At 34.6% G+C, this 13,226-nt stretch overlaps 1 protein-coding gene across 29 annotated transcripts in view; it reads right to left on the bottom strand.

Moving 5' to 3' along the window:
• The window catches only part of COL25A1 (collagen type XXV alpha 1 chain), a 505,896-nt gene that overhangs the window by 233,976 nt on the left and 258,694 nt on the right, over positions 1-13,226 (bottom strand). For all 29 annotated transcript variants that reach the window (XR_001902741.3, XR_647184.4, XR_647185.4 and 26 more), the window contains exons 3-4: positions 6,342-6,386; positions 4,379-4,386 (exon numbers count right to left, since the gene is read on the bottom strand). Coding sequence is in view for 25 of the 29 variants with exons in the window: in XM_021938695.2 (XP_021794387.2) it covers positions 4,379-4,386; positions 6,342-6,386 (53 nt within the window). In the remaining 4 variants the exon portion in view is untranslated. The remainder of the gene's footprint in view (positions 1-4,378; positions 4,387-6,341; positions 6,387-13,226) is intronic.

The raw sequence follows: 13,226 nt of genomic DNA, 5'->3' as shown, positions 1-13,226 counted from the left end.
ACCGAGTTGACAATTGTTAAAGGTGGACAGGACAGAGCAGGCTGCACAACAGAGTCGTATTTCACACCTCAGAGGGTTCTACACGACCAACAATAACATCATATCCCTGTCAGTCAAGCATCATTGTAGGGCTTGATAGACTGATACAAATAAAACAGCCAGTTAAAAAAAGGTCTCCTGGCTCTTTTCTGGCTATAGTTACAGGACTTGCTTGATTCTGTGACCTGTGAATTTTAGAATAACACTTCTTTTTGGGACAAAGAGACAGAGAGACTGTACCCACTATTGACTCTGAAAAAGATCAAAACTATGTGTAAAATTTGCTCCATTTAAAAACCCTAAAGTCATTTTGTAAATTTTGATCAAACTCTCTCTGCCTCCTATTAAAGTAGAAACTTATTTTTAAATGATCCAAAACAGAAGGTACCATTTGACAGTCATATAATACAATGGACTGACAAATCATTCTAGCAAATACAGTTGTGATATCTGAGCTAGATGCTCAAAGCACATGCATAGAGTCCATTAGAACAATATTCCAGTATGTGTTACCTTTATGAGAAAGAAAATAGAAAAAAGTATCTGATGTTCACTTAAAAACAAATTACATACATTATCACAAAATTGCTCTGTTGCAGCCATTTTTAGCAGACTCCTCTGATTTTGTGTGTGTGTGTGTGTATCAAAATAGATAAGGCTAAGTAATAACCTGAAAGCTTCCTAGAGAGTAAATTGATACACGGGATCTAGTTCAAGTTGTATTTCAAGTTTAAATTATAAATGATCTCAATATGCAAGACTACAAAAACTGACAAAAGAAACACATAGTTACATATCCACACATAATTCTAGTGGAATATATCCAAGTTTTCCAAAACATTCTAAGTAAAGTTGTAAATATATGGTTGCTAAATTAAATTTTATCATTAATACTTTTTTGTTTCTTTTAATCTTACAGGGAGATCTGCCATTATCCCCTGGGCCATCTAATTTTTTATTTGTTCGTTCATTTGTTTGTTTGTTTGAATTAGTGCCCAAATGTCTCTTGCACTGTTGGAGCACATTCCATAATGAAGTGAAAGTGAATGACAGCAAAATACACATCAAGACCCCAGGTTACACTTTCTAATCTGTCTGTACACATGAAGCCACAGCACCATGGGAACTGCAGGCCAGAAGGAAGTTTGAGAAATTTACTTGACGTAGATTTTGTGCCAAGGATTGCTCACCAGAAGCAAGACTAACTTCTCAGACCAATTTTGTGCTTTATATTTAGAGTGCAGAATGGAGGCTAGGGCAACTGTGATTAAGATGACAATATATCCCTCGATAGCTTACTTGTGGAGATAGTTGAATAATGTTTTAAAAGATATAAAGTAGGACAATACATTTCTCTAAAAATAAAATTACGGAAAGTGTCAGATTTTAGTTCAGGCAAAAGAAGTGAAAGGAAAAAATAAACAGTTGACTTTAAACAGCATGGGTTTGAACCACATTGGTCCACTTATATGCCAGTTTTCCTTCTCTGCTGATAACAAGACAAACCCCTTTTCGTCCTTCTCCTCCTCAGACTATTCAATGTGAACATGGTGAGGATGAAGAGTTTTGTGATGATCCACTTCTACTTAATGAAGAGTAAATGTATTTTCTCTTCATTGTGATTTTCTAAATAACATCTTTTCTCCAGCTTATTGTAAGAATGCAGTATGTAATACATACAACATACAAAATGTATATTAATTAACTGTTTGTTATCGGTAAGGTTTTCTATCAACTTTACAACATTGGTAGTAAAGTTCTGGGGAGTCAAAAGTTATCTGTGGATTTCTCACTGAGCAGAGGGTTGGTGCCCCTCACCCTCACATTGTTCAAGGGTTAACTGTACATAAAATTAAGGTGATGTAAAAATAGGAATAGTCCCTAGAAATTCAAATTGTCAGTAATTGGGTATTGTCTCTAAATAAACATATTGCTGATAAAGTTATCTAATTGCAATAATCCCATTGTTCATTAATATTTACTCCGATATAAAAACATGCCAGAAATTTGTTATAAAGCCACCTATTCTAAAGCAAAATGTGATGGAAGGCAGATACTTTTTAGATATTATATGTGGAGATTTAGGAATTGGAGACTCAAGAGGATTTCATCGTAATGTATTTTACCCACAAGGAAGCCCATGATATTGGGTCCTAAGTACTATGGTAGGCTTCTATTTTATTGGTAAAGATAGCATAATCAATGTTTTTTCTCTTTTGTACAATCAATGTTTTTTCATCTTATCAAATATAAGCAACTTGAATTATCTTCCAGTCAGTATGGAAACTCATGATTATACTTTATTTATTGGATTTGATGCTGTTTGCCAAACATATTATAACTTCTTTAAAATGTAGTCAAGGTGGGACAGTATCAATACATGTTTTATAGATTAGCCATTTTGCATTTTTGGCCATAATTTTATATTATATGTGATTATTTTAATGAAAGAATATGATTTCACCCATGGCCTGACAAACCCATGTAACAATGATCCATGTTATAACACAACTATAATTCATAAGGAATGGAATAAAGTGGTAAACTGAATCGATCTGAAATCAGACATATCTAATTGAATTTCAACTTTGCAAATCCTTTAGCTGTGCAACCTTTGGTAATTAACCTCTATGAGCCTGTTTCCTCACTGAACAATAGGAATGGTAACATCAGAGGGTTGGTGTGAGAACAAAATGATATTATACATGCAAAGTGCCTAGAATACTGCTTGCCTTACATAAGGGGCTTAATGCTAATTATTTATATATAATAAGAAAAGGAGGAACAATTGACATCTTTAGGTAGAAAATTTGGACTAATGGCCTCAAAAAAGCGACAACTATATGGTTGCTTGAATTTTCGAGGAATCAAAGAGGAAGTACTAGAATTCTGAAGAATTCATAAGGCAGAAATGAGATTTAACTACCTCTTGGCATAGCTAATGTGGATTCCACAAAAAGAAGCCTTGAACATTCTACTCCAGCCGTAACCTCAGGAGTTTCCTCTGGGTAGTAGTGGTTTGTTACTTATTTAACATGAAGAGACTTAAGTATGAAGCCAAAAAGTAAAGACTCTTAGACCTAGGGCATGCCATCTGCCTAGCATTAAGCAAGAGCTGAAAGTCAGTTACAGAAGCAAAGTCATTTCTAACATGATTAATGTTCCATCCTTGAACGTGGCAGGAAGACTGCAAAAGATATTTGGAAGCCAATGTTTCCTCTGAATAAAGTAAACGAGTATACGCTAAGCCCCTCTCCCTGGACCATGCTGGCCTGTTAGATAAGTTGCCAATGTGGAGTCTGCAAACCCTGGAGCAAACTGGCTATCCAGGATGAGAAAATATCTCAAGGCCAATGATCATTGCTACTGTAAATGCACAGTGCACCGTATAAACACTGGGGTCAGATGCAGTTATCCAGCATATTACTCAAAAACACATCCAGCTCAGAGCTGACAAGATAATCTGTTCCTGTGAGTGCAAAGCAGACTGGAATGCTGCAGCTATGACCTACTCTAGGAAAGAAAAAAGAAAGTGAAACTCTCCAAGGGCTCCATCTCATGTTCTTTATGCAGGCAAAACTCCAACAGACTTCAAAAGAAGTGTTGCCTAAGGAGGGAGGACTGGTCCAAGCTCACTGGGGGTATCATTTCCATGATCATGTTGCCATCTACATTTGGTAGACTGGCAAATGCAAATATTTCAGATACAAGTTTAAACAGATGAAAAAAGAAGTGTGAAATAGCTTGGAGATTTGCTTGCAAAAGAAACCTCAGAATTCCAGGAAAAGGATTTAAAATCAGAAGCTTCATAAGTTATCCAAAAATCTCATGAGGGTATTGGTGTGTGATCATATCAGAAATAAATGTTTTTCATCGTATGTTCTCACTCATAAGTGGGAGCTAAGCTATGAGGATGCAAAGGCATAAGAATGACACAATGGACTTTGGGAACTCAGGGGAAAAGGTGGGAAGGGGGTGAGGGATAAACGACCACAAATAGGGTAAAGTGTATACTGCTCAGGTGATGGGTGCACCAAAATCTCACAAATCACTGCTAAAGAACTTACTCATGTAACCAAATACCACCTGTTCCCCAATAACCTATGGAAATAAAAAAATTTAAAACAAATTTAAATGGACATACACTGCATTCTAACATATCACATGATCACAAAACTGTGTATTTAAAAAATAATTTTCCAAACTTTAAGTATACTCTTAAAAGGTCAGTAACATTTTTCTAATAGACATATAGGCTATATTTTTGTGTTTTAACAAAGTTTTAACATACGTGATCCTGATAAATGCACACAAGCCAAAGTGCAGCAAACGTACTTACAGGAGGACCTATCGGGGGAGCAGGTGGAGAGAGAAGAAGAGGGAGAGAGATGAGTTAGTGAATATACAAAATATTAAGATCAAACAAAAGATATGAGCATAATCAGCATGATATAACAGACATGGAAGTTTTTAAAAATTCACTGATTCTTAACCGTTTTTAGGCCATGGAACCTTTGAGACCATTTCAGAAAAATTTATAATTGTACACAAAATTTTACATAAAATTTCAAGTGATTTTTAGATTGCCTAAAGCCTGTCTATGAATTACTGAGGTTCATATATCTTAAGTAAAGACTAATTTATAAAAGTTTAGATAAGTATGAATTATGAGAATATTTGGTAATTTATGATAGACCAGTTATAGAGAATTGATATATAACTTCTTGAGTTTGATAAAACAGCCAAATGAGAAATGTACCTATTATTTGTCCTTAGAATTTTTTATTCAACACTATTATAAATATATAAAAGTCTAGTTCCTCATGTTTATGTAAATTTCTTTAAAACCATCAAAACAGGCAAAGTCTAAGACAATTTTAAATATTTCACATACCATTATGCTCAATTAAAATACCAGTTCTAAGTAGCTGTAGCTAGGAAGTTGGAAATTGGCTTTTATTTTCTAAGAAACTTTGTATAAGCATAAATTTTTCACTTTTCCCCCATAATCCTCTTTCTTTTGACAACAATCAAAGATCATTTCTATGATTATGATTCCACTAATGTTTTATCATTTCTTTTTCCTCAAAACAAATTTATACAGTATCCTTTATTAGAAAACTTTACACTTTATGAAGGAATACCTACACAAGTTTCCAATTATTTAGATTCAATGAGCTTTAAAGGTAGCTTTTGATAATACTCTTTAAAAAAAAAAAAAAAGTAACTACACTGCTCAAATTAATAAATTTTCATAAACACTTTTTACTTTTACATCTTTCTTAAAATGGAAGAGGACATGAGGCAAGGAAAAAACCACACATCAATCTGCTATCAGCTCTTCTTGATAGGTTAATGTTTCTGTTTCAATACTTAGTAATTGATTATTTTTAATATTGATAAATATTTAGAGAAAATACTGAAAAATAATTTACGGCATGCTAGAGTCAAATCTTAAATTACTTTATCTTGCATGGAAGAATTAATGGCCTCATAAGACTTTATGTGGTCACTTTCCAAAAAAAAAGAAAAACAGTAAGTGAACTCATTTATACAGATCACCTCAGTTTCAAAAGAAATTTACTTGACTTTTCTGTTTTACATTGGAGATTTGTTTTACATACAGGGATTTGACCTGAAAGCAAGAATGTCCTGAAGTAGGAATCGGGACAATTGGTTCCGTTTCAAGTTCTGCCTTGGCCAAATCACCTGACTGCTATGGGCCTCCATTTCCTCAACTACAAAATGGAAATTCTGGATTGATTACTAAGGCTCCTGTCATTAAGAAAATTCCATGGTTGTACAAGAAGGATAACACATTCTCAAATTTTGAAAACAATGGGAGTAAAAGCATGACAAAATTGTGCCAACTGGATAAAATAGCAACACAGCTTTCTAAGACACATGCCCTAGTGTCCCAAGGCAGATGTTTTTGCAAAGGACCTACATTTACTGACCACCTACATCGATGGAAACCTGGCTGATGTTATCACACTGTGTGCAGCTGAGAAACCCTCCATTGTACACAGAAAGGACAGACTTAACTTGACCCAGTAAATAAGCCCCAAATGGGTACCAATTGTTACTAAACTGCAATTAACAATACTTTGCAAACTTCCCCTTTCTGCAGTTTGATAGAAATAAGAAGATTAAAAAAAAAAAAAACAACTAGGTCTAGCAGAGAAGATTTAAACGCACACATACAACCTCCAACAAGACAATATTATCATTAATTAGGAAGAACAGATGCCGGAACTTAACCAGAACATGAGTGACATAGAGCAGCTGAAAGAGAGACTTACCAGATTCTCCTCTTCGGCCTCTCTTACCTCGTTTCCCTGGAGGGCCTGAAATACAAAGGATAATGTTTTGAGTGTAGTTTAACTTTTTTTCCTGGTTCCACCAAAATGTCTAGTAAATAATTTATATATATTTTCTCATTGTTTTTATCTACCAATTTCAAGAAAGAGACCAGATATTTGTAAAGGTCAGTACTGTCTTTCGTGTTTCAGCAAAACTCTTAAGGTTCATTTAATTATAAAAGCTACTCTAGATACATGATCATCTAGGGTTACTTAACACCAATGATTCGGAATTTTTGTTCATCCTGCTTTAATATCATCAGTAAAGAAAGAGTTTGCTAAGAAAATTGTTAGTGTTGAGTTTTATGTTTCTAAGGAATATTTCCTTTCAGTATATGAATAATTAAAGTACTGATTAATAATTTAAAAGTACTAAGTCCAAATGATTTATAGTTTCTTTTCAGTCAGATCCATCATAATTTTCTGAAAATGTTTAGTTGGCAGTTAGTTAAATGTATATATTAGTAATGGAAAACAATCCTTACAAATATTTATACCTCATTAAATGTGAATATATTGGAATTTTACTGATCAACAACCACCTGAATAAAATCACAACCTTTTTAATAGGGCAGTATTTAGGTAGTAATTATAGATCTGATTTTTCTACAAGGGCAAGGTCATTATTGTCATTCAATAAATAGTTAGCCTTTATGATGATCCCATTTTAAAAGCAGAGAAATAAAACTTTTTTTTTTTTCCCAGTGAGTTACCGGTAAAGACCACCAAGCTAGTATGTATCAGACTTAGCACAAGATTCTAGACGTTCATGGCTTTCAAGCCATTATTCTCAATTATATAATTTCTGTCCTCATTTCCTTGGGCAGGAGTAGCCTTGCACTGAATTATGGTTCAGGCAAATAGAAGAGAATAATTAGCCCACAATGAGAATTGAGGTCTTATAATATTTGCCAGGAGAAGAAAGCCAAGGAAAATACAGAACTGCCTGATTTTAAAGAATGAGCTGCTAAGTAGGACTGATGACTTCCAAACTTTAGAAAGTTCAAGACACAAGCAGCACAGGCCTTAGTATCCAGGCGACTTTCAATGTGATCCTGAGCTACCGGCTCCCACATGGAAACACTATCATGAGAAATAAAAACATCAGTGGGGCAGTTAGTTTCCTCCCAATCCCTTACACACAGTAAGTCTCAAAAACACACACACATATACACATAGAGACATAATCTGATATATAAAACTTCCTTAAGACTAAGAATTATACTTTTTCTAGTACAACATCACTTAAACTAAGAACTCTCTAGCAACCACTATATACTTATAATGTCTGTGGTTCACATGGTAGGACCATTAGAAGCCATTGTGGAAGAGATGACAGATGAGAATTTTCCAAAACTGAATATAGTAGTCCTATGATTTAACTTATATTTCAAGTGGCATGTAAAAATAGTTCACCCTAACTATGTGGAAGGAGAAACTTAGGAATATTCAAAGACAAAAAAAAAAAAAAAAAGTTAGGAAATACCAGAGGGAAATTATAATGGAAAGTACTTTGACTGACTGTTGTCTCACCTACAACAAAGGTACCAGAAAGGCCCAGCCCTGATTTTTACAACATGTCTTAGAGGCCTCTAATTATTACTTATTTATTGGGAATTAGCTTCTTTGCCATTTTCCCCCTGAAGAATGTGTCTTTCAACAGTAGATTTCATCAAATAAAAACAATATATTGCACAAATGTTTAAGAAATAACTTGAATAAATTTTTATTTTATTTAACAGAGAGATTATGAAAAAAAATGATTAAAGAAGCACTCATCTTTTGAAGAAATCAAAAACCAAAATACGAATATTTCTGAACATATCTGAATTAAATATTCAATCAGAAGGTTTAAAGAAATGAATCAAATGCTGTGGTAAATCTGCTTGTCATATTGAGAATTGAAGAACAGGATGCAAGCAAACTGAAATGGCATTTGGCAAGACAGATATCTATTGAATATGGTAGGGTTTTACAAAGAATGTCATAATATTTGACAGAGAAAATGAATTTAAACTAAGTTATGAGAAGATGGAATATAAACTAATGAATTTACAAAGAAAATACTGGATTTAAGAAAAGCAGGTTATAATTATTATCGGAATCAGAAAACTGCAGGGAGCATTATACTGAGCTTGGTGAACTAATAAATTATACAAAACTCTCAGAAAAGTCTAGGTAAAGATCTTACTTACAAAGAGAATAATCTGATGTTTGAAGAAGTCTACTGTGCAGATCAAATAATTTGATCTTGCTTCTGATTTTAAAGACAAAAAGAATAATAAAAATGAAATGGATGAGACGAATTTGGCAATGGATAGCTGGCAGAACAGAGTGAGAAGATAACAAATCAGAAAAGAGAAATCAGACAAAACTGATGTTAACAATTGTCACAAAAGATAGTAGCCATTTCCATTCCAAACTGAGTAATGAATTGTCAGCCAGGCATGAGCTGTATGAACACATACAGAAGTTGGAACATGGTTCTCATTCACTAAACTTGGCCAGATCTTTGCAACAGAAATTCTCAGTAAATTCTATCAGCAGAAAGATATGACTCTGCAAAATAAACTGGCTCAAGAATATGAATGGGAAGAGAAAAAACAGAAGCTATCAGCAACAGAGGAAGTGAAAACTTACAAGCAGAAAATTCATTCAATGAAGAATGAATTACAGAAAACAGAGAGAGACGACAAAACCAGATTGCTCTTCAGTGTTAGAAAATTCAGGACAATTGGTACTATTCATGCTTCAGAAAGAGTTCTTGCTAACTTTCAAAAATAGATGCAAACTGTCAGCCTGAGATAGAATTAGTAAAAATTTGCCATCATGGTAATTATTTAAAAACCAGTGACTATAAACCCAAGTTCAGACAGACCCAGTTCATCAATTAACAAAGGAAAGCTTCCTAAACCATTCCAGTTCCTCACTAATGATGTACTCCCTTGATAAGGCTCTTCTCTAAAGTTAGATATGTACCTAGAAGGAAACATAAGCCACTCTATGGGCCCTCATATGATCGTGAGGTGGGTGGTTACTGGAAGTACCTGGAATACTCTTCCCTGGCTCATCAGATGAATTACCAAAACCTGTCAATTCTACCCATATTACTTGGATCTGTTCACTCTTCTCCACTCCTAAGAGTATAATATTTCAAGGCTGAGTTTAAACGTAATCTTTCTTGGCACTCCAGTAAGAGATTTTTTCACAGTGATGTTATTTCTCTTTGAAAATATTTTTACCTTTTATAAACATTTACAACAAACACACAGGAAATATTTAGAGAAAAGTTTCAGAATTAATCATTGGTTAGGTGTTTTATTTTGACCTCTTGTTTTCTATTTCAACACACATTTCTGGCTGGATCTGCTTTTGGAGAGCAGGTATCATGTGGATAAAAAGCAAAGGGAAGGCTCACGCCCTGGGTGATTTTGCTTAGGTGTATGTTGTCATAAACACCTGAGAACAGGGAGAAGATGGCTACCTCATTACAAGAATGGCTTAACGGTCGTCGCCACTGACACAGGTCCATTAGACGATAAATTCCTGACTGAATGGAGGAGGTAATTAATGAATATAAAGACACACACTAGGTGTTCAATAAATATCAGCTCCCTCTTTTACTTTATTTATATTTTCTTTTTAGTCCATTGTGATTCTACTTGATAATTTTATAAAAGTTGACTATGTATGTGAACAAGATTGCAAGAGATTAATATCACCTTATAATTATACTATTCAAAGAGGCAATTTAATATACTAAAGACAACATGGAACACAGAGTTAAAAACCTATGGATTTTTCACTGCTATGTGAATTGAGCTGACTTTCAACTAATCTCTTTGATTTTAATCTGCTATCTGGTAAATAATACTCATTCTGCCCCATCTGTATGATTATTGTGAGGATGAAACTGTAAACTGCTATTACATTATACTAAACAAGTGTTTCTTTCATTTTTCATTCATGTGTTGAAGCTTATAAACCATTTCCGTGCTATATTACCATCATATTCATCAATAAGAATAGTAAGGTTTTTAAACATAGTAAGATTGCTAAAATAGTAAGATTTTGACACATTCTAATAAAAAGCTGAAACTTAGAAGCTTCATCCCCAGAAGCACAGGGAACTTTAAGTACATTAGATTAAAAAAATCATAAAATACCTCAAACAGTAGAAAATGTTCCAAAAAAATACTCTCATTCAGAGTTTTCGAGGCAGAAAACGGAGATGTTACGGCAAAGGAAAGGGCAGGAAACTGAACTTGTGGTCTGGGAGGGACAGAGTGAGGATGAAGCTCTTTGCAGATGGAGCAGCCCTCTTGATGGACGCACGCTGGGGTAGGGAAGTCTGGAGGACAAATGTGTGCAAACCCAAGATGCTCCTCCACCCCAGAGGATCCCTGAACAGGTCGCCAACAGCTGCAGCTGGCTCTTGGGAGGGAGGAACCTGTCTGGGCAGAGGAGACAGCGGATCATCCTTTCTCAACCAACCTCCCCCATCCTCCAGCTACGTTCAGAGACTAAACCAGGTTTACCTTCAGGTCCTCTGGATTAACCTTACAAGCAGGCACAGATTAATTTCAGAGCTCTCCCCAAAGTCCTCCCACCTGTTTGCTTGCTTAATGCCTGAAATTCCTTCAAGATGGACCAAAGCCTTTCATTCCACAATTAGAAGTAAAAGGCTTAAATGGCAATGCCTGGTAGAAGTAGAACACTAACTAAAATTTATTCTCTCCATACTCATAAAATGTCTGTACTACAACAGACCCACGAGGTCATATGAGCCAAAGGTTTTCATGCTCTGCTTAGAACGTGGACCATCAGAGCAGCTCCAGATTGCCCTACTGAATTGCAACCATTTAAAGTAAAACCTCCATGGCTAAAACAAGTTTATAAATGATTCACATTTCTGCAAATGTAAAACTGAGCCTAACAGAGGTGAAAAACCTGCCCACAGTCCCACACAGCAGATCCCAGCTTCCTGATTCCAAACCAGTAAATGTTTGAGGGACTATTTTCTTACACATTATGAAACTAATAAATGTATTTAAATTAATTGTTTGCTGGTAAGATTTTTACTGTATTTTAGTTAGAAACAACAAAAATTGTTGCCAAATTTTTATTTTTTATAACCTAATCAGAGAAACATAATTTTAATAAAGTAGCTCATCACGCTGCCTGTCAGTTTCGAATTCACATTCCACAGACACAACCGGCCACAGCCAGCCCGAACTTTCCAAAGTACTTTATCAATGGCCCACCTTGTATTTTTCGAACATCGCTACTTAGACAGATGTGTTACTAATCCTTGTGACAGCCTTCCACTAGACTGTAAGCTCATGAAGGGAGAAATTCTCTTGTTCATCCTTGTATCTCCAGCAGCAGGCATGAGGCTGACCACTTAGAAAACTTTAAAGGAGCACTGCCTATGAGCTATTTGATGCACACCAACGTTATTTCAAAAACCACAATTACTTTTGCACCAACCTAATACATTAATTTTTTAGAAGAAATGACTTTTTTTTATTCAGGAGATTTATTTCCCAAGATTTTCTCAATCAGCATGTACTCTACTATACATAATACAGGGTTGTTTGTTTTAAATATCTTTTATGTGTGTATTTTTGTTTCAAATTTCCTCAAGTTTTAATTTCTGTGGAATGTCAGTTTATAAACGAAGTTAATCATAATAAATAATAGGAAATAATTTCAGCCTGCAATAGCCAAGTTCCATAACTCTCACTACAGAGTATTATTCAGATATACAGTAATCATTTTAAAGATAATGAGTTGAAAATTTGGAAAAGTCTCTCTTCCTTATTTTTAACAATACAAAAGATATACTAACAAATGTTTGAGGGACTATTTCCTTACACATTATTAAAGTAATAAACGTATTTAAATTAATTGTTTGCTAGTAAGATTTTTACAGTATTTTAGTTAGAAACAACAAAATTAAGTTGCCAAATTTTTATTTGTATAACCTAATCAGAGCAACATAATTTTAATAAAGTTATGAATATTTGTAATATACTGTTCCCCTAAAGTAATTAGATTTGTTTTGCGAAATTCCTAGAGGATATTTTTTAAATCAAATAAAAATACCAAATATTTCATTTTATGAATAGTCCTTTCATAAATATGCTTATTTTCAAGCTTTTATACCAAGGGATTCATGATAGTTCCACATAAAATTTATAAAACATAAAGAATATGCAGAAACTATGTTCACCGAATGAAGATAAAACACAATAAAGCCCATGGAAGGTACAAAAAGATTTAAAAAAAACTCTCTTCAAGTGGCTAATAAATGTGGGTGCATTATCAGTATATACATTAGACCACCTAAAACCAACTGAGAGGATATGTAAGTGTGTACTGGTTTAAATGTAAAATGTAATATTCCTTGGTGTAGTAGTCAGTGCTTTAGAAGAAAATGGGCGAGTTATTCCAGAATATACTTCTCATGTGGAAAATTTTTTGTTTGACACAGTCTTACTCTGTCACTGAGGCTGGTGACAGTGTAAGTGGTGTTGAACATCGCTACTTAGAGTGCAGTGGTGATAATAGCTCACTGTAACCTCACACTCCTGGGCTCAAGCGATTCTCCTGTCTCAGTCTCCTGAACAGCTTGGGCTGTGGGCACACACCAGCACGACCAGCTAAGTCTTTTATTTTTTTGTAGAGACAAGGTCTCACTCTTGCCCAGACTGGTCTCAAACTCCTGGCCTCAAGCAATCCTCCTGCCTTGGATTCCCAAAGAGTTAGAATTAAAAGTGTGAGCCATCGTGTCTGGCCTAAGAGAGTTATTAAGCAGCAAGG

Source organism: Papio anubis, chromosome 3 (assembly GCF_008728515.1).
Source record: "Papio anubis isolate 15944 chromosome 3, Panubis1.0, whole genome shotgun sequence".
NCBI lineage: Eukaryota > Metazoa > Chordata > Mammalia > Primates > Cercopithecidae > Papio > Papio anubis.
The sequence above is the reverse complement of the archived record's forward strand: the minus strand, read 5'-3'. Positions and strand labels throughout refer to the sequence as shown.